Source organism: Mesoplodon bidens, assembly GCF_964165515.1.
Source record: "Mesoplodon bidens genome assembly, chromosome: 4".
NCBI classification, from domain to species: Eukaryota; Metazoa; Chordata; class Mammalia; order Artiodactyla; family Ziphiidae; genus Mesoplodon; species Mesoplodon bidens.
The window spans coordinates 149,211,495-149,230,897 of NC_138160.1; the positions used below are offsets into that span (position 1 = coordinate 149,211,495).

Below are 19,403 nucleotides of genomic sequence, written 5' to 3' on the forward strand. Positions count from 1 at the left end.
TCCCACATGCCACGGAGCAACTAAGCCCATGCGCCACAACTACTGAGCCTGTGCTCTAGAGCCCGCAAGCCACTACTACTGAGCCCATGTGCCACAACTACTGAAGCCTGCACGCCTAGAGCCTGTGCTCTGCAACAAGAGAAGCCACTGCAGTGAACAGCCCGCGCGTCACAATGAAGAGTAGCCCCTGCTCGCCGCAACTAAAGAAAGCCTGCGCGCAGCAATGAAGACCCAACACAGCCAAAAATAAATTAATTAATTAATTAAATTAAAAAAAAAAGACTGTCCTCCAGTCTCAACACCTCTGGTTTCTCTGGTTATTCATTCCAGGGAAGGGCCTCCCAGAGTGTGGGACAAGGACCCCTGGGGGTCCTGGGGAGGATGTCGTTGTTTCTCAGACACCAAGTATCATGGTTTTGCAGGGAGAGAAAGCAGACCCCTTTGACCTCCTCCCATCTCTCTGGCTGCATCAAGGAGACAGTCTCCATGGTGTGCCAGGGTGTTGGGGTGCCTTAAGCACAGGCTCATGGCCTTGCTGAGCAGAGCAGGCAGACTTCCATCGTGGGCCTGGGGCCGCTGAAGTGGCTGGTGTGACTCTAGTGGTGCTGCTGGGTTTCCGCTGTGGCTACTTTGACGCTGCATTTCTATTTTGGGCAAGTGATGATGGTTTGCCATATATGGTTGGCCCCCAGTGACCCCGCTGAATGCCGGCTGCAGGGTCCCCAGCCCCTTGGTCCAAAGCAGTGCCCGTGGCTGGGAAGCGGGGGGCTGGGGCACACCCTGGGATGATCCCACAGCCAGATCCATGGAGCACAGGGAGCCTGACCAGCAGGAAACCTCCCTGCAAATGCTGCCAGCATTAGTAAATTACACCACCACAGAGAAAGACGTCCTCCCCCTTGCTCGCCTCCTACGTGCTTCCTTCACTGGGAATAACCCTTTGCCGGTTGGAGGGTCCCCTTCTGGAATGTTCCCCTTGGACTTACTGTCTCCAGTGTAATGTGAATGGGATCGTGCATTTTGTTTTGTATCACATTCTGGTAAGTGATGGTGGCTTTTGACAACCAGAGATTTTAGCATTTTAATACACATAGTTTCCTAGTTTTTGCTGCATAATATTGCATGATATTGAATATCTGTAATTCTTGTAACTGGGCCTCTATTGCCAGAAGTCACATGACACCTTAGAGGCACAGACAGCCTTTTGGGGTACCAGAAAATTAAATTCTGGGCATCTTGCTTCATCACCCTGCTGAGCTCAGCTTCATCCTTGTCCAAGCGGCGTCCTCCACTCATAGAAAGAATTGTAAGGGAGATCGCAGAGCGACAGCTGGGAGCCAGGCCCCCAGGCCATGAAATGCTCATCAAGTTGTCCTCTGAGCTGGAAGCTGGTGCTGCCTGGCCCTACAGAGGAGGAAACTGAGGCTGGGAGGGGAGGGCAGCTGCCTCTGGCACAGCTGCGTTGGCACTGTGGAGGCCCCACTCTTACCATCCAAGGATGGCTGCTCTGCCAGGAGGCCTCCAGTTCCAGATGATTTTTTTCCCGTGGCCCCAATTTTCCCTTAATGTCGTTGATGATGATAAGGATATTCATAGTGGTTGACATTTTGAGGGCTTTCTTTGCTCCAGGCACCAGCAGCCCTCTCCAGGGGCCAGGTACTGAAATGAGATCCTTGTTGTTAGAGGAGTTGACTGAGGGCGTTGGAATCCTAGTCAGAAGGGTCCACCGTGTTGTCTGGGCTCTGTGCCTTGCTTACCTCCCCGGACGGGAAGCTCACTCTCCTTCCCCTCCCTGTGCTCGCTTGGCACTAGCTCCACGCTCCAAGGTGTGGGTTCCTGGAATGGGCAGTGGTGCGCGCCCCGTAGCGCCAGGCCGGGGAGAGGCGTGGGGCCCGAGAACGCCGCCGGCCCCCGCCCGGGCCGCGCGGGAGGCGCCTGGGGCCTCGGAGGCGGGGCGGGGAGGGGCCGCCGGCGGCGGCGGCGCGCTAAGCAGACCGCAGTACGGCCGGCGCTAGGACCCGCGGGGGCCTCCCAGGCCGCCGCGCCTCCCGCTCCCCACCTCCTCAATCCCAGCCTTCCCCCCCAAAATGAGGAAGCGGAGCAACTTGCTCCAAGTTGTGCAGCCGGGGCCGCCTCGGGGTGCGCAGCCGGCGCGCGGGGGCCCTCCTGGGGGCGGGCGCGGGGTGCGGCCCAGGGGCGACCCCTGAACAGGTGAGCGCGCCGGTGGGGATGGTGGGGAGAGACGGTGGGACAGTGGGGGAACCCCAAGGGCTCGCGGGTGGAGGTATGCCGGGCGAGCGCGGGAGGGGCCGGTATGCGAGCGCGAGCGTGCGCGTCCGGGGCGCGCGTCCGGTACGCGGCTGGGGCGGGGGTGGTTAGATGCGACCAGGAGCGGGGTGGGGTGGGGTGGTATTTTTGTGGGTGCGGGTGTGCGCGTCTGCAAGCCCCTGGGTGTGTGTATCCGCGGGTCCACGTGGAGGGATGTGCGCGTGTCTCCGAGCTGCGTGTGCGCGGCCCTGCGTGTAGCTCTGCGTGCCCGAGTGGCCCAGCGTCTGGCGCCCAGGTGTTCAAGTGTGGGTTTGTGTGTGGTCGCGGGGGTTGGGGCCGGTACACACGTTTCCGAATGTCCGAGAGTCTGTGCGTGTGTTCACACGTGTAGACGTGTGTGCACAACTGTCTCTAGGAGAACCTGCTTTTGCTTGCATACCCGCGTGCCTGTGGGTACCTGTGTCCACCTGTGTGTTTCTGTGTGTACATGGATCAGTATGCGTGTGAGTACACGTAGGGCTGGGGATTTCTGGGGGCACATATTCGAGGAGCAGAGACTCACCCCTCCCAACCTGTCCCACTGCCCAGCCACCTGGTGGGGTCCATGGGGGAAGCAGGGAGCGGAAATGCCCCGGCCCCAGCAGCAGTGAGGGACTTTGTGTGTCCGTCCTGGGTCAGCGTGGGGTGGGAGAGGAGAGAGGCTCAGCTGGTGGCCACAGGAGCCCAGCAGGGCTGCACTGTTCCGGCCCCCACCCCCTTCAGGGTCAGAGATTCTTAGGAATGACCTTGAATCATCCTCTATTTCCTTGTCCTGTCCCTGCCTACTTACCAGAAAAGAGGAAGAACCAGGCTCCATTAGGTGGCTCCAAGCTCCCCACACACTGTGTGGGCTGCTGGGGCCTGAGTCAGCCCCTGGCCACTTGCTCTGTGCCTGCCTTGTGCCTCAGTTTCCTTTTGGGGATGATGGCAGGGCCAGGCTCCATGCTAAGGAACTCTTCCAGGGAAAGACCACCTCCCCAGAGGGGCTTGGGGAGCTCCTACAAGCCTGGGGAGGCCGGCTGGCTGTCATCTCCACCTGGCCTGGGCTGGAAGTGGTGGTCATGGCCCCTGGGGCCCCAGCCTCACTTGAATCTGGGCTCTCCAGCTGGTCTCTGCCCCCTCCCCAGGGGAGCCCTCGCTTCCTCCACGCCTGGCACCCCTCACCCATCTCAGCCAGGATGCCAACGGTGAGTACCCCCAGCTTGGGTGCCTGTGCCCCGGCCCTTCCTCTGCTCAGTCCACAGGAGCTCCGCTCCATGGGGAGTGGGAGGTTTACTCTCTGACCCGTGGCCCCTTGGCGGTGTCTGCCAATCTTCCTCTATCACTTGGTGTTCTTTTTCTTTCACCCTTTCCTCCTGCCCTCCTGCCCTGGGCCCTGGCTCTGTGACTCTGATATGTCCTCTGCTCGCTCCCTCGCCCTCTCTCCTCTCCTCTCTCTCGCTGTGTGCTGTTTGTGGTCTCTGCCTCAATCCAGTCTTTCTCTCTCCTCTGGGCCTCTCTCTCCCCTCACCCCGCATCTCTCTCATGACCCCTTTCCCCCTCTCGGCACCCCCCCGCTAGAGGCGCTGGGCCCCAGGCACCCAATGCATCACCAAGTGTGAGCACACGCGCCCCAAGCCCGGGGAGCTGGCCTTCCGCAAGGGTGACGTGGTCACCATCCTGGAGGCCTGCGAGGTGAGTGAGGAGGGGGCGTGTGCCTGGGGAGAGGGGACTCCGCCAGGAAACCATCCCACCGACCCCACCTGGCTCCCTTCCTGCAGAACAAGAGCTGGTACCGCGCCAAGCATCACGCCAGCGGGCAGGAGGGGCTGCTGGCGGCGGGCGCACTGCGGGAGCGCGAGGCCCTCTCGGCGGACCCCAAGCTCAGCCTCATGCCGTGAGTCGTGGGGAAGAGACCGGGACCGGGGCGGGGTCAGCGGGGCCGGCCAGCCATGCCCAGCCCGCCTTCCCGCCGGCCGCAGGTGGTTCCACGGGAAGATCTCGGGCCAGGAGGCTGTGCAGCAGCTGCAGCCGCCCGAGGACGGGCTGTTCCTGGTGCGAGAGTCCGCGCGGCACCCGGGCGACTACGTGCTGTGCGTGAGCTTCGGCCGTGACGTCATCCACTACCGTGTGCTGCACCGGGACGGCCACCTCACCATCGACGAGGCGGTCTGCTTCTGCAACCTCATGGATATGGTGGAGGTGCGGCCGCCACAGGCCCGGGACCCCAGAGCCCATGCCCCCCCATTGCAGAGATGGAAAAATGCCAGGCTCCACCCTACCCCGACCGCTGGCTGGACATGGGACCTCAGAGGTGTCTGCTCCCCAATGGGGAGAAGGAGGGGCTGGTCTCCATGGGCCACCAAACCCTACAGTTGGTCTGAGTCCTCCAGGTCCCACCTCCGGAGACTGGGGTGACTCCTCTGGGGACACCTAGGAACCTCCAATTTGACACCAATGCCAAGACACTCCCCATCCTCCTGTTTCCTGCTAGTCTGCATCCTTTCCTGTTCCCATGGAAACCAGCCTAAAGAGTCCTGTGGGAACGAACCCCCTCTCCTCCTCCCAAGCTCCCACCCACCCCATCCAGAGATCCCCCCTAGGAAGGGGATGGGGTGCAGGGGTTCCCTCATCCACGGGGTGGGCTCATGGCTGCCTCTGCCCTGCCCCACCCTGCAGCATTACAGCAAGGACAAGGGGGCCATCTGCACGAAGCTGGTGAAACCCAAGAGAAAGCAGGGCACCAAGTCAGCGGAGGAGGAGCTGGCCAAGGGTAAGGGGCCCCGCCCTTCCGCTCAGTGTTAGCCTGGCCTGGGGAGGCAGGGCCCTGGGGCCTGGGCACACGGCCAAGGCCACATCACCTGAGCAGGTCGCTGTGCCTGGCTCTGCAGGCAGAAGACCTGGGCTGCCCTTGGGCCGGGCAGGGCACAATATTGATCCAGTTCTCACACCTGCTGCTTCCCCCCACCCCGACCCCTGCCCCTGTTCCCATCATCCCTGAGCCAGAAACCCTGGGCAGATCCTCGACGCCCCCCACCCTCCCACACCCCCTCCATGGCCAAGTTCTAACACCTGTTAAACCTGGCCCCTCCCCAGGACTTCCAGTGGTTAGGACTCCACGCTTCCACTGCAGGGGGTAGCAAGGGTTCACTCCCTGGTCGGGGAACTAAGATCCCGCAGACACCCTGCGCCGCCAAAAAAAAAAAAAAAAATTCCGGCCCCTCCCTGCCTGGCTGCCCCTGCCCTAGCCCAGCCTCAGACAGTCCAGTCGGACCACCTCTTTCCTGAGGGGGGAGTTCCCCTTCCTCCCAAACCCCGTGGCCTCAGAGGCAGCTGTCTACCGTGAAAATCACCCGTTTCACTCCCCTGCCTAAAGGAGGGAGTTCGGGCAGCTCCACTGCCTTCCAGAACCCTCCCCTATAGCTGAGCTATCTTTCCTGCTTCATCTACAAAGCCCTTCCTCTATTCCACAAGCCCATGGGGTTGTGTGACTCCTCGTTTCTCTCATGCCTCTGTACTGTTGTGCCTTCTATTCCCCTCACCTGAAATGCTTTTCCAGCCCTTGAGTAGTGAAATCCTCCATGCTCAGAGCCAATGTGCCGTACCGTGGCCACCGCTTTTGAACCTGGTGATCGTGGCTGTCTCCTTGGAAGCGTCTTGGGGATGGTACCTGGGTGGAGGCTGGTGTCACCATGCCTGATTGTACTCAAGGGCTCCTGATTTGGAGAGGGGCTTTGGGGAGGAAGAGGAGGAGACCTACAGAACCTGCTGGGGGTGGGGGGGGGAAGAACACAGGGGTGCTTGAGAGAAAGATCAGGGAAGCTGGAACACAGATGATGACTTAGAGCGCTGGAAGATTCTGGAAGGTTCCAGAACCTTTACCAGAAGGTTCTGGAAGCTTTACCAGTCTCTGTTGTATTTTTTGGCCTGGGTGTGTCCCTGGGTGGTCAGGGATAAAGGATTGTAAAGGAAGAGCCCACAGGGTCCTTGGAAGGACACAGTCTCCAGATGGAACAGAGAAGGGCTCTGTTGCTTTTGGCCGCCCCATAACTGGTACCAGGAGTGCGGAGCCTCAGACACGCCCTTGGGCCACTGCTGGGGCCACTGCGTGCCATACGGCCTGGTCTCCCGCCAGGTGGAGCTGCTGTGGGAGGGTCTGGCACCTGGCAGCCCTCTGACCGGGTCTCCCCCTGACAGCCGGCTGGTTACTGAACCTGCAGCATCTGACGTTGGGAGCACAGATCGGAGAAGGAGAGTTTGGAGGTGAGCGGGAGGCCTGGCAGGGGCTGAAGGAGGGTGGGAGGGTCCCAGAGAGGAATTCACATCCACATTTGATTCCTACTTGCTGTGCGGCTGAGAACCCAAGGGCTCCTCTCTGTGAAAGGAGGTTCACGACAGCCGGGGCCAGGAGAAAGGTAGTTCAGGCAGGCGCCCAGTGGGTGTGAGCCCTTCACAACCCCGGGCTCTGGCGCACGCTGGTCCCTCTGGTCCCTCTTTTGTTTTGTTGTAGTTTTTTTTCCAGGCCACACTGCATGGCATGCGGGATCTTAGTTCCCAACCGGGATGGAACCCCAGCCCCCTGCAGTGGAAGTGCTGATTCTTTTTTTTTTTTTTTTTTTTTTTGCGGTACGGGGCCTTTCACTGTTGTGGCCTCTCCCGTTGCGGAGCACAGGCTCCGGACGCGCAGGCTCAGCGGCCATGGCTCACGGGCCCAGCCGCTCCGCGGCATGTGGGATCTTCCCAGACCAGGGCACGAACCCGTGTCCCCTGCATCGGCAGGCGGACTCTCAACCACTGCGCCACCAGGGAAGCCCGGAAGCGCTGATTCTTAATCACCGGATTGCCAGGGACGTCCCTGGTCCCTCTGTTTTGATGCCGTTGCCTGAAGTTATTATCCTAGAAGGCCCCCGGGCCTAGATCAGGGCTCACAGACTTTCTCTGGCAAGGGCTGGAGTGTGTGTATTTTCCACCTGTCACATGTGCTCAGCTCTGTCCTTGTAGCAGGAAAGCAGCCACAGGCCGCAGGGAGATGAACAGGCATGGCTGTGTGCCAATAAAACTTTATTTATGGACACTGAAATTGAATTCTGTGCAATTTTCATGTCATAAAATATTCTTCTCTTGATCTTTTTCAACCATTTAAAAATGTAAAAACCCATTCTGAGCTTGCGGGCCTTGCAAAAACCCACGTTGGGACTAGATTGGGCCCAAGGGCTGGGGTTTGCAGAGTGGTTTAGGTGATTCTCTTTGCTCAGGGATCTGGAGCTTGTAGGGGAGGGGTTTCCAGGCCTGGGGACCCACTGCTGCATCGGCCTCCTTGGGGGACAGTGTGAGTGGGTATGTCCCTGTGTCTGTTCAGTCTGTGTGGGGTCCTGATCTCCTCCCCCACCGGCCCCCAGCCGTCCTGCAGGGTGAGTACCTGGGACAGAAGGTGGCCGTGAAGAACATCAAGTGCGACGTGACAGCCCAGGCCTTCCTGGACGAGACGGCGGTCATGACGTGAGTCCTGGTGAGGGGAGGGCACCCTGGGGTGGGGGTCCAAGCCACCTTCACCCCACGCCCGCCTGCCCCCAGGAAGATGCAGCATAAGAACCTGGTGCGTCTGCTGGGTGTGATCCTGCACCAGGGCCTCTACATCGTCATGGAGCACGTGAGCAAGGTGGGGGCAGGGCCCGAGGGTCGGGCGGGGTGCGGCGGCCGAGCAGGCTCCAGCAGCCCTCACCCCACCCGTGTCTCCCACACAGGGTAACCTGGTGAATTTTCTACGGACGCGGGGCCGGGCCCTTGTGAACACCCCCCAGCTCCTGCAGTTTTCCCTGTGAGTGGGGCTCCCGGGGGCAGGGAGACCAAGGCACGGAGCAGGGAGGAGCCTGGCCTTGGGAGTCTGTGGTCCAGGCACCCGAGCCCCGTGCCCACCACCCCTCCACTCCAGGCACGTGGCCGAGGGCATGGAATACCTGGAGAGCAAGAAGCTGGTACACCGAGACCTGGCCGCCCGGAACATCCTCGTGTCCGAGGACCTGGTGGCCAAGGTCAGCGACTTTGGCCTGGCCAAAGCCGAGCGGAAGGGGCTGGACTCCAGCCGGCTTCCAGTCAAGTGGACGGCACCTGAGGCTCTCAAACACGGGGTGAGCCCCTCTTACCCCCCAGGGCCCTTGGAATCCTAGCTCCACTGTGTGACCCTAGGCCTGTCTCTTGCCTCTCTGAACCTCCAAGGGAATGGCTCCGCCTCCCTGGTAAGCCCTTGGCCCATAATTGTTCCTTTTAGCCCCAGTCTGGGCCTTGGTCTCCTCATTTCTGAAACAGTCTTGGGCTCAGCAAGTGAGAGCAAGAATAACCTCGTTCTTGCACTGAGCCTGGGTTGGGGGGTGGGGCGGATTCAGAGGCAGGAGCCTATTGGGAGGAGACCTGGGACTAAAGGTCAACCCAGGGGGACTTCCTGGAGGAAGCAGGGGCTAGGGCAGAAGCCCTGAGGGGTCCCTCTCCCCCTGATCTCCGGCCCCACAGAAGTTCTCCAGCAAGTCGGACGTCTGGAGTTTTGGAGTGCTGCTGTGGGAGGTCTTCTCATATGGCCGGGCTCCATACCCCAAGATGGTGAGCAGGGGCCGGGGGGCGGTGCTGGGTCTCCCGCAGGTCTAGGGGTCGTGATCCTGACCCCCAGCCCGCACCGGCGTGCCCTCTGCCCGTAGTCGCTGAAGGAGGTGTCAGAGGCCGTGGAGAAGGGGTACCGCATGGAGCCCCCCGAGGGCTGCCCGGGTCCCATCCACGCCCTCATGGGCAGCTGCTGGGAGGCTGAGCCCGCTCGCCGGCCGCCCTTCCGCAAACTGGCTGAGAAGCTGGCCCGGGAGCTGCGTAGCACGGGTGCCTCGGCCCCCAACGGGGGGCAGGATGCAGACGGTCCCACCTTGCCCTGCAGCCAGGAGCCCTGACCCTGCTCGTGGTGCCTCGGGCCCCAGAGAACTGAGACAGTGGGGGGCACAGGGTGGGGACTCGGGCCAGGCCTGAGGAGGGGCAGGGCCAGTGAGCTGCCCGCCCGGCTCACATCACAGGGGCAGGCTGCGTCCGTGGGGGTGGTGCTCTGGGCAGCCCTTGGGCACCACAGCCCCAAGGAAGTGAAGGATTAGCACCTGGATAAAGACTGGTTCTAAGGACTGGGTGTCTGAGTCTCTCTCTGCTACCACTTTGGGGGCCCCGTCACTCACCGGGGGTGATCTGCCTGCCCAGTTTTCTGCCCACTGAGGGGTTCACCTGGCTAGGACCTTGCAGCCCAGAGGGGCATATACTTCCCCTGGGATGGGGCCAGGAGACCCCCCAGGCCAGGGATCACAGCCACCCGTGGAGCCACTTGCCATCACCCACGGGTCCGCCACCTCCTTTGGTGGCAAGTACCCCACCGTAGCCCTCAGGGGCCCAGGTGCAAAGGACAGTGGGAGACCAGTGGCTGTGGACATCCGAGTCCCCTGTCCTGGCATCCTCTTTTCCTCAGCCTTGCCCCTCGTCCCTTCCTGGGGCACTCCAGTGTGGCTACATCCTCCACCTGTCACGACCCAACAGCCTCACCCGGTGACTCCAGGGAACACTCCCTGAAAAAAGCCAGCCGCACGGCCTGTCCCAAGGCCCTGCCCCTCCCGTCCACTCTCGAGCGAGGGCTGGGGCTCCGGGCTTGCACCCCCAGGTTCGAATCCTGACTCTGCCCGTAGCTGTGTGGCCCGGGCTTGCCGTGAGCCACTGCATCAAACTGAGGGCATGAAAAAAAAAATACTCCCTCCAAATTTTGGGCTTCCCTGGTGGCACAGTGGTTGCGAGTCCGCCTGCCGATGCAGGGGACACAGGTTCGTGCCCCGGTCCGGGAAGATCCCACATGCCGCGGAGCGGCTGGGTCCGTGAGCCATGGCCGCTGAGCCTGTGCGTCCAGAGCCTGTGCTCCGCAACGGGAGAGGCCACAGCAATGAGAGGCCCGCGTACCGCAAAAAAAAAACCAACTGAGGGCATGTCTGGGATGAGGGATGTTAGTGCTAAACTCGGGGTGTCCTGGGCAAAGTAGAGGGGCGGCCCCCTTCCATGGGCCCCCAAAGCCTCCTCTATGATCAGGTGTCTCTTCCGGGGGAGACATGAGGACCTTGAGGGCTCACACCAGTGAAGGACTGAGAGCACACAGCTAGTGCTCAGCTATTACCTGTGACTGTCAGCCACCCTCTCTCTGATGATGCTCCCAGACAGCCAGCCTCTAGGTTGCCTGGAGAGGGGGTTTCAGGACAGCTCAGTGTGGGCCGCTCCCCAGGACCCCCTGAGCTGGTGAGGGGACACCAGGCCACAGCACGGCCTCCCACCTTGACTGCCCCACCCCTGCCTGAATGGAGCCTGAGAAATGTCTCAAGGTCACGCTGACCTCCTGCAGTTCCCCCCCTGAGCCCTGCCCACCCTCTGGCCTCAGTTTCCCCACCAGCACCCTAAGGGGTTTAGCGATTCTTCCTGGGGGAGAAATGAAGGGTGGGAGGCTGGAGGGGCTGAGAGTGGCCTGGCCCCCGCCTAATCCAGATGGAAGGGGCCGCCTGTCACCATGGCCCCACACCGCCCTGGCCTGCCCCTAATCCAGCGCTGTAAGCTGACACAGCGTCTGGACCTTCAGCCGCATCCTGTTAAATCGCCAAAGCCTCCTGCACCTAACACCCAAATCCCTCCTTCGCCTCTTAACCCACCCGGGGCCAATTAGCTAAATGGGGCCTGTGAACAGAGCAGCTCTTTAGCGTTTCCAAGTGATGAAGCGTTAGGGGAATTACCTGCCCCCACTCCACAGGGCCCCAGCCCACCGTACAGGCGGGGCAGCTGAGGCCTGGAGGGACCCCAGGAGCCTCTGGAAGCACTCACCGGCCCTCCGGCCTGGGCTCAGGGCTTCTGGGGCCTCCCTGCCTGGCCAACCCCTTGGGTATCAAGCCCCCTGCCCACCGGGCCGTCCCTCCTCATCCAGGGCTGCTCGCCCCTGCCCCCGACTTCTCCAGGGCCTGCACCCCTTTGCTGCATGTGAGTGTGTCTGAGCGTGTGCAGTCATGCCATGTGTGAGTGCCTGTCTCCATCTCTTTCTCTTTCTCTGTGTGTGCCTTTCCCCTATAAAGCCAACATTCCCTACGTTCCCTTATCTATACAAAGCCAGCAGAGATGAGATAAGGACTTATCTCTGCTTCCACTGCACTCACTCCCTAGTCCATCCACAGGCCTGGGTCTCCCACCTTGCTCTGCCGCTGGGACAAACTCCCTCTGTCCTCCTCCTGGGCCTCATCCTGCCCCCTCTCAACCCCAGTGCCCCTCCTCTCTGTTTTCAGGGCACACACACCCCACCCCCGCCTGAGCCCCCAGCCTCCTTAGACTGGGGAGGGGGGTTGGCAAACCAGTCTCAGGGGCTTCCCAAGATCCTGCTCCGGCTCTCAGGCCACCGCCTGAGGGACAGTCGCATCATCCACCTGTCCCAAAAACAGGGCCCAGGTATACCGGTCCTCTTCCCTCCTCCTCAGACTTTCTCCCCCGAGATTTCTCTCCTGCCTCTCCCCCCGACCTTTCTCTGGCCAGGCCTCTAGCATCCTCCTGGCCTCCCATCTTGCACACAATAGCTACTCATCCAAAATGCCATCTGTGCCCCCTCCCATGCTCCACAACCTCCCATGGCTCCCCAGTACCCGCCTCTTCACACCCAGTCTTGTCCAGAATTTACAGCCTGTACTCCATCTCCCACTCTGGTCACCTTCATTGAAAGAACAACCTTCCCTCCCCTGCTTGAGTTTTCTCACCAGGCTTCTGACCACCTGACATGCTATATTTTACTTATATAGTTACAGATTATCTGACTGTCTGGCTCCTCCACTAGGATGCCAGTTTCAAGATTTGTGTCTGTTTTTTTCACTGCTGTGAACAGTACCTGGTATACAGTAAGCTCAATAAGTGTTTACTGAGTGACTGAAAAGTGAACTTCTATTCATACCTCAAAACCCAGCTAAAATGCCCCATACTCCTTTGCCCTGCACAGTGCCCAGGGGGCAACTGGAATTGCCTTCACCTCTGGGGACCTCAGCTTCCCCAACCCCTGTTGACATCTGTGAATCTGAGAGGTTCTTTTTCTCACACCAGATGATTAAAAAAAAAAAAAAAAAAAAGCCGTAACAGTGGACATTCATTAAACACTTGCTGTATGCCAGTCACTGTGCGATGCTCTTTCCTTTCATCAGCTCATTGAGTCCCTATGAGAGCCCCATGGGGTAAGTCCTGTTGTTGCCATCTTACAGTTAGGGAAACTGAGGCCCAGAGAGGGGGAGGCTCTTGTTTATATCCTACAGCGAGGGGTGGCAGACCCAGGCTAATGATGTCCCTCCAACCCCTGGAACCCGGCCCTCCCTCTGGCTCAGAGCAACCAGCACCTGGGCGGGAGGGGCCCCCTCAATTAATCACCTCGCTAATCCTCCTTCCCACCCGACCCCAACCCCCTCGAGTCTGGCTGGGCCAGGCCAGCAGCAGACGGAGCTGGGCCGGCAGGGGCTGTCAGAGGGCCTGCTGGGAGCTGTGAGCACTGGGCAGGTGGGCACAGGTGGGCCTGGGTGGGAGTTGGGGGCACAGAGAGTCCCCCAGGGCAGAAGACTGGGGGGTAAGGAGGTGTTCCTTAAGGCAGTGTCCCAGCTTCTGCCTTCCTGGGGCTCCTAGACACAGAGACAGAGAGATAAAGGGAGACAGAGGCAGTCAGGGAGAGCTCCAGAGGGAAAGAGAAATAGAGGCGGGGTGGGAGGGGGACAGAGACACAGAGAAAAATGATTAGAGAGAAAGAAGTGGAGACAGAGTCAGGTGATCCGACATGGACAGAGAGGCTGGGGAGGCAGAAGAAATGCAGGACCCAGTGGAGGGAGAAGCCGCTCCATATCTTACCCCAGACTCAGCAGGGGCCGGGGGCTCCCCCGCCCTCCCCAGCCTCAGTCCCTCCCGTGTCTCACCGCCGTCTGTCCTGCTGCCGCCCAGCCAGGTGAGGGCGAGGAGGAGCCATGTTCCTGAGCCCAGGCGAGGGGCCAGCAGCTGAGGGTGGGCGGCCAGGGCCTGGCGAGGAGGCTCCCAAGAAGAAGCACCGGAGGAACCGCACGACCTTCACCACGTACCAGCTGCACCAGCTGGAGCGGGCGTTCGAGACCTCCCACTACCCGGACGTTTACAGCCGCGAGGAGCTGGCCGCCAAGGTGCACCTGCCCGAGGTGCGCGTGCAGGTGAGGGGACCCCCTAACAACCCGAGGAGGGAGCCAGTGCCAGGTATGAACCCTCCCAGTGCATGTGAAGGCTTCCCGGAGGAGGGGACGTGGGACTGGGGCCTTGATGTTTGAATAGGAATTTGCCATCTAGAAAGGAGAAAGGGCATTTTCCTAGCCCTCCAGAGCGATGTGTGTGAAGGTGTGGAGGGGTGAAATAGGAGGCATTTCCACAGAGCTGGGTGCCGAGGCAGGCGGAAGCAGAGGCAGAGAAGGAGCTTGGGAAGGGCCTCAAACGCTGAGCTCAGTGGCTGGAACTTCATGCCAAGGGCCAAGAGAGACCAGGAGGGAGGCCAGGGAGCCAGAAGGGCCCTGGGCAAAGGGAAAGGCAAGGAGAGCCTGGATTCAGAGGACTTTGGGGCTGATTTGATGGGGGCCAAGAGGTAGAGATCCTGCTCTCAAAACAGCCCTCTCCTTGGGGGAGGTAACACCATATGTTGGCACTGCAACAGATGGGGGTCAGGCTAGACAGCAGGCAGAACCCCGAGAGGCTGGGAGGCCCAGAGCAGGAAAGAGTGGCCTCACTTCACCCCACCAGCCCTGACCCAGGAGCACCTCTCTTGCTGCTTCCAGGTGTGGTTCCAGAACCGCCGGGCTAAGTGGCGCCGCCAGGAGCGTCTGGAGTCAGGCTCCGGGGCCGTGGCAGCCCCGAGGCTCCCCGAGGCCCCAGCACTGCCCTTTGCCCGCCCTCCCGCCATGCCACTGCCCCTGGAGCCCTGGCTGGGCCCTGGGCCCCCAGCCGTGCCGGGACTCCCACGCCTCCTGGGCCCGGGTCCGGGGCTGCAGGGGTCCTTCGGGCCCCACGCCTTTGGTCCAGCCTTCACGGACGGTTTCACCCTGGAGGAGGCATCCTTGCGGCTGCTGGCCAAGGAGCATGTGCAGGCTCTGGACAGGGCCTGGCCATCGGCCTGAACCTGGTGCGTGCGCAGCCCTCCCTCCTCATCCTGTCTGTGGCCACCCACGCCGGGTCCCCCACCCCACCACCACCTCCTTACCTTGCCTTGCAGGGTAACTGGCACCTGGTTTCAAGAAGGAGGTGGCCAGAGGATCCCTGGCCAGGGGGATGGGTCCCTGGCCTGGTCTCAAGGGAGTCTGTGCCCTCGTGGGACCTCAGTCTCCCCATCTGTCAAGTGGGCGTGGGTGGGCTGGATTCTGAGGTTCTTAGACTGCAATCAGGAGCAACTGGGATGTGAATTCTGAGTTGATGAGTCTAAATCCCTCTGCCTGCCGCCCTCTCTCTAAGAAATAACAAGTAACAGCAGTAGCAGCTCACGTTCAACCCACCCCCTTTCACTGTGTGCTCCCCATGTGCCCATTGCTTTACCCCACAAGGTGGGCATGGCCACCAGCCTCATTTTTCAGGGGAGGAAACTGAGGCCCAGAGAGGGGAAGCCAGTTTCTTGAGGCCACACAGCCAGTAGGGGGCGGAGTTCTTTTTAAACTCATTGCCTGACTCCATCACCCCAGGCCCCATGCCGGACCCAGGCTGGGTGCTAACAGGGGACTCTCTGCTGAGGCTGGGCGAATACTGTCTGTCCCTGCTCCTCCCAGTTGCCATGGTGTGGCTTATGTCCCCACTGGCCACAGCCCCCATCGTGTCTCCCAGCCCACTGGTCGGGGGGCGGGTCAGGGCCCTGGTGACAAGGCCAGCATTTGTTGTGTCCAACCCACGTCTCTCACGTGGCGGTCCTCACCTCCCTTCAGCCAGGGGATACAGGGCAGGACCCGCCCAAGACTGTCCGGGTCTGGACTGGGCTGAGAACCGGGCTCCTGACCCTCACCCAGGCCTCTGTTGAAGAGTCTCAGAACAACCACCACATCTGGAAGGGGTTCCGTGTGTGTGTATATATAGTAACAGCTTTACTGAGGTAAGATTTCCATAAAGTTAATTACACGTGCTTAAAGCATACCACTTGGTAAGCCTTGACGCCTGTGTACACTCCTGGAAGCCTCGCCACAGTCACGTGACGTGCGCACCCCTTCAGCTGCTGCGTGCCTCCCCAGCCCTCTCCCACCCCGCCCGCTCCTCCCCACACGACCATTCGTCCGCTTCTGTCACTGCACATTCACTTGAGTTTCCTAAGGTTTTATAGAAATGAAACCACACAGGATGTCTTCTTTATTAGGTTTTGTCTGGTTTCTTACACCGAGGACGATTATTTTGAGAGGCGTCCAGGCGGACCCCCTTGGTGAGCCCTATTCTGTAGTAGGGGATACACATCTGTTTATTCATTCCTCTGGTTTGCTCTGGGGTTGGTTCCAGCTTGGGACGATTATGAATTAAACTGTTGTGGACATTTGTGTACATGAGCTACACCTTCATCTTTCTTGGGTAAATGCCTGTGTATGGATTTTAGCCGCTCTCAGGTGTGACACGGCATCTCGCTGTGGGTTTTCTTTGCTTTTCCCTCTTGACACATGGTGCTGAGCATGTTTCCATGCACTCATTTGCCATCTGTGCATCTTTGGTGAAATGTCTAAATCTCTTATCCATCTCTATATACTAACAGTAAGCACTTGGAAAAGGAAATATTTACATGTTTAAGATACCATTTAAAATAGTATCAAAACCATCAAACACCTCGGAATAAGTTGGACAAAAGACGTACAGCTGCTTGACACTGAAACTCAAAATATTGTTGAGGGAAACAAAAGAAAACATGAGTGAATGAAGGGATATGATATACCCATGGAGTTGGAAGGTTCACAAGATGTCACATCTTCCCCAAACGGATCTACAGAGTCAACGCAATCCCAATTAAAATCCCAACAGACCTTTTTTTTTTTTTTTTTTTGGTACAAACTGACTAAATGATTCTAAAATTTATATTAAAATACAAAGAACCTAGAATAGCCGAGGCAATCTAGAAGAAGAACGATACATTTGGAGGACTTACACTATTAGATATCAAGAGTTTTAGAAAGCTGCAGTAATTAAGGGAGTGTGGTTTTGGCCCAAGGATGGACAAGCAAGTTGACTGATGGGACCAAAGAAACAGGCCCACATGTGAACAGTTGCTTGATTCACACCAAAGGCATCCCTGCACATTGGAGAAGGATTACCTCTCCAGCAAAGGGACCTGTATATGGAAAATACTGAACCTTGATCCCTTCCCCACACCATACACAAATGTTAAATGGATCATCAATCTAAGTGTGAAAGGCAGAACACTAAAGCTTTTAGAAAAAAACTGTAGAGGAGTGTCTTCAAGACCTGGCACTTGGCAAAGATATTATAAATGGGAAGTAAGGAACATTAAACATCAGCAGAAAGACTGGACTTTGTAAAAGTTAAAAACTTATGTACATCAAAATATACCATAAAGAGAGAGCATAGGCAAACCACAGAGGGGGAGAAGATATTTGAAATATTGACCAGCAGAGGACCCATAGCCTTGACAATAAGAAAAAGGACAGACACACCAATAAGAAAAAGACAACCATTTTTTGGTTTAATGGGCAAAAGACACTTCGGTAAAGAGTCAATCCAAATAGTCACAACCTTATGAAATGGTATTCAATGTCAATTGTCATTAGAGAAATGGAAATTAAACCCACAACAGAATAGGCCCTATATGTCTATCAGAAGGTCTAAAATTAGACAGTATTTTGTGCTAATGGAACAATTTACACTTCACAAAACTTCGGCCGCATCCACCCAAGATGTTGTTCTGTTTGTACAATAGAAGACTACACGACAAGGACCATATACAGAGCTGGGCTGCCAACAGGGAGGAATCTCAGCAACGTTGCTAAGCGAATGAAACCAGAACAAAAAGAGGATGTACCGTAAGCTTAGACGTCTGGAAAATTCAAGAACAGGCAAAGACCTCACCTCTAGGCTCTTCACAAAGCTAAACATAGAATTCCCATACGAACTAGCAACCCCACATCCAAATATACACTCCAAAGAACTGAAAGCATTTCCCCCCTCAAACAACAAGAAATCTCGAGATGGGCAATTCAGGGCTGCGGGTGCCGGTGCCCCTGTTCTTGGTGACATTTGTCCTTACAGTTGCAAGGTGGCTTCTGCTCATTCAGATATTGCAGCTGTATTCCAGAGAGGGGGGAGACGGAAGGACAGAGGCAAAATGCATGTGCCAGCTTCGTCTTTTTTTTTTTTTTAATGTGGAAAACAATTGCTTTCCCAGAAGCACCACCCGTGGGGCATCTGCTAACTCAGCGTCGGCCCCTCAGCTGTGGGGTGTGTCCATGAGGGTGATTCAGTGACAGGGTTGTCCCCAGTTTCCACAAGACACAGGGAAGCCTGTTTGCAGTGGGAAGCAGGGTTAGCTCAAGACAAGGAAGGGGAGGGGATGCGGGATGAGTAACCTCGGCTGTCACCTTCCTGGGCTTCAGTTTCCTCAACTGTCAAATGTGGCTGCAGAAGCTGTCTGGCCCCAGCAGGAAAGTGGAGAGGAAAGCATTTGGAAATACCCCAGGGAATATTTGCATGTGCTTTCCTTTGCACATGCGTGTTCATGGCCCCCTCCCTCCCTTTCTTCATGCCCCCGCTCAGGTGTCAAATCCTCAGATAGATCTTCCCAGACATCCCTGGCTACAGGTGCAGCTCTTCTCTCTGTAGGTCCCGTATTCTCCTTTCTATCCCTCCACACACGTATCACCCCTGAACCTATGACGTATTCACTCATGCATTTAGCTGTATTCTCCAGCCCTACTTGCCTCACCTCATATGTGGTCTTAGTGGGTTCAGTGTTGCATCCCCCCTGGCACTGAGCCTGTTGTTAATGCGTAGGGGTTTCTCAATGAATATTTGCAAGATCAGTGAACTGAGGAGGCAGGCTGCAGTACTGGATGTGTCCAGCAGGTGGCAAGGCCTCACCACAGGTCGCCCTTGTAGGCTCATCCAGAAGGTACCTGGATGAAAGCCATCCTAAGACGTAGGACAGGTGTCTTGATCTCCTGGACCAGTGCCAGAGAAATACAACATGGACCATGTGTCAGTCTAAATCTAGTAGCCAAGTGGATGGAAAAAGTTGACGTCAACGTTAACAATATATTTTATTGAACCCAGCATATCCCAAACATCATTTCATTGTGTCATCACTATAAAAAGCTATTGGGGGCTTCTCTGGTGGTGCAGTGGTTAAGAATCCATCTGCCAATGCAGGGGACGCAGGTTCGAGCCCTGATCCAGGAAGATCCCACATGCCGCGGAGCAACTAAGCCCGTGCACCACAACTACTGAGCCTGCACTCTAGAGCCTATGAGCCACAACTGCTGAGCCTGCGTGCCACAACTATTGAAGCCCGTGCACCTAGAGCCTGTGCTCCACAACAAGAGAAGCCACTGCAATGAGAAGCCAATGCTCCACAACGAAGAGTAGCCCCCACTCACCACAACTAGAGAAAGCCCACGCACAGCAACGAAGACCCAACGCAGCCAAAAAATAAATAAATTAAATAAATAAAAATTAAAAAAAAGAGTAGCCCCCACTCACCGCAACTAGAGAAAACCCGTGTACCAGCAACAAAGACCCAATGCAACCAAAAATAAATAATAAATAAATAAATAAAAATCATATTAAAAAGCTACTAATGAGATTTTTAAAAATATTTAGTTAGTTAGTTAGTTGTGCCGGGTCTTAGTTGCAGCAGGTGGGCTCCTTACTTGTGGTAATGAGATACTTTGTATTCTTTTTTGTTCCTGAACAAAGGCCTCAGAATCTGGTATCTATTTTATAACACTCATAGCTCAGCACGAAATAGCCACATTTTTTTTTCTGGCTGCGCTGTGCGTCATGTGGGGATCTTAGTTCCCTGACCAGGGATCAAACCCACACCTCCTGCATTGGGAGTGCAGAGTCTTAACCACCAGACTGCC

At 57.5% G+C, this 19,403-nt stretch overlaps 2 protein-coding genes across 3 annotated transcripts; both read left to right on the forward strand.

Annotated features, from left to right (window-relative positions):
* Window positions 1-2,160: 2,160 nt before the first annotated feature.
* Window positions 2,161-9,380, forward strand: MATK (megakaryocyte-associated tyrosine kinase; the record flags this gene model as incomplete). Of its 2 annotated transcripts, XM_081232967.1 has the most annotated exons (13): window positions 2,161-2,211; window positions 3,435-3,494; window positions 3,868-3,981; window positions 4,068-4,183; window positions 4,269-4,488; window positions 4,966-5,059; window positions 6,484-6,549; window positions 7,686-7,785; window positions 7,861-7,945; window positions 8,031-8,104; window positions 8,219-8,414; window positions 8,794-8,880; window positions 8,976-9,380. In XM_081232967.1, 12 exons carry the CDS (start codon window positions 3,486-3,488, stop codon window positions 9,213-9,215), a joined length of 1,401 nt encoding a protein of 466 aa, XP_081089093.1. In that variant the 3' UTR covers window positions 9,216-9,380. The 2 variants fall into 2 exon arrangements, with proteins under 2 accessions (XP_081089093.1, XP_081089092.1); XM_081232966.1 differs by lacking the exon at window positions 2,161-2,211 and having other exon boundaries at window positions 3,369-3,494.
* Window positions 9,381-13,304: 3,924 nt separating this feature from the next.
* On the forward strand, window positions 13,305-14,471 carry RAX2 (retina and anterior neural fold homeobox 2; the record flags this gene model as incomplete). Its single annotated transcript, XM_081232948.1, has 2 exons — window positions 13,305-13,520; window positions 14,133-14,471. 2 exons carry the CDS (start codon window positions 13,305-13,307, stop codon window positions 14,469-14,471), a joined length of 555 nt encoding a protein of 184 aa, XP_081089074.1.
* Window positions 14,472-19,403: the final 4,932 nt, after the last annotated feature.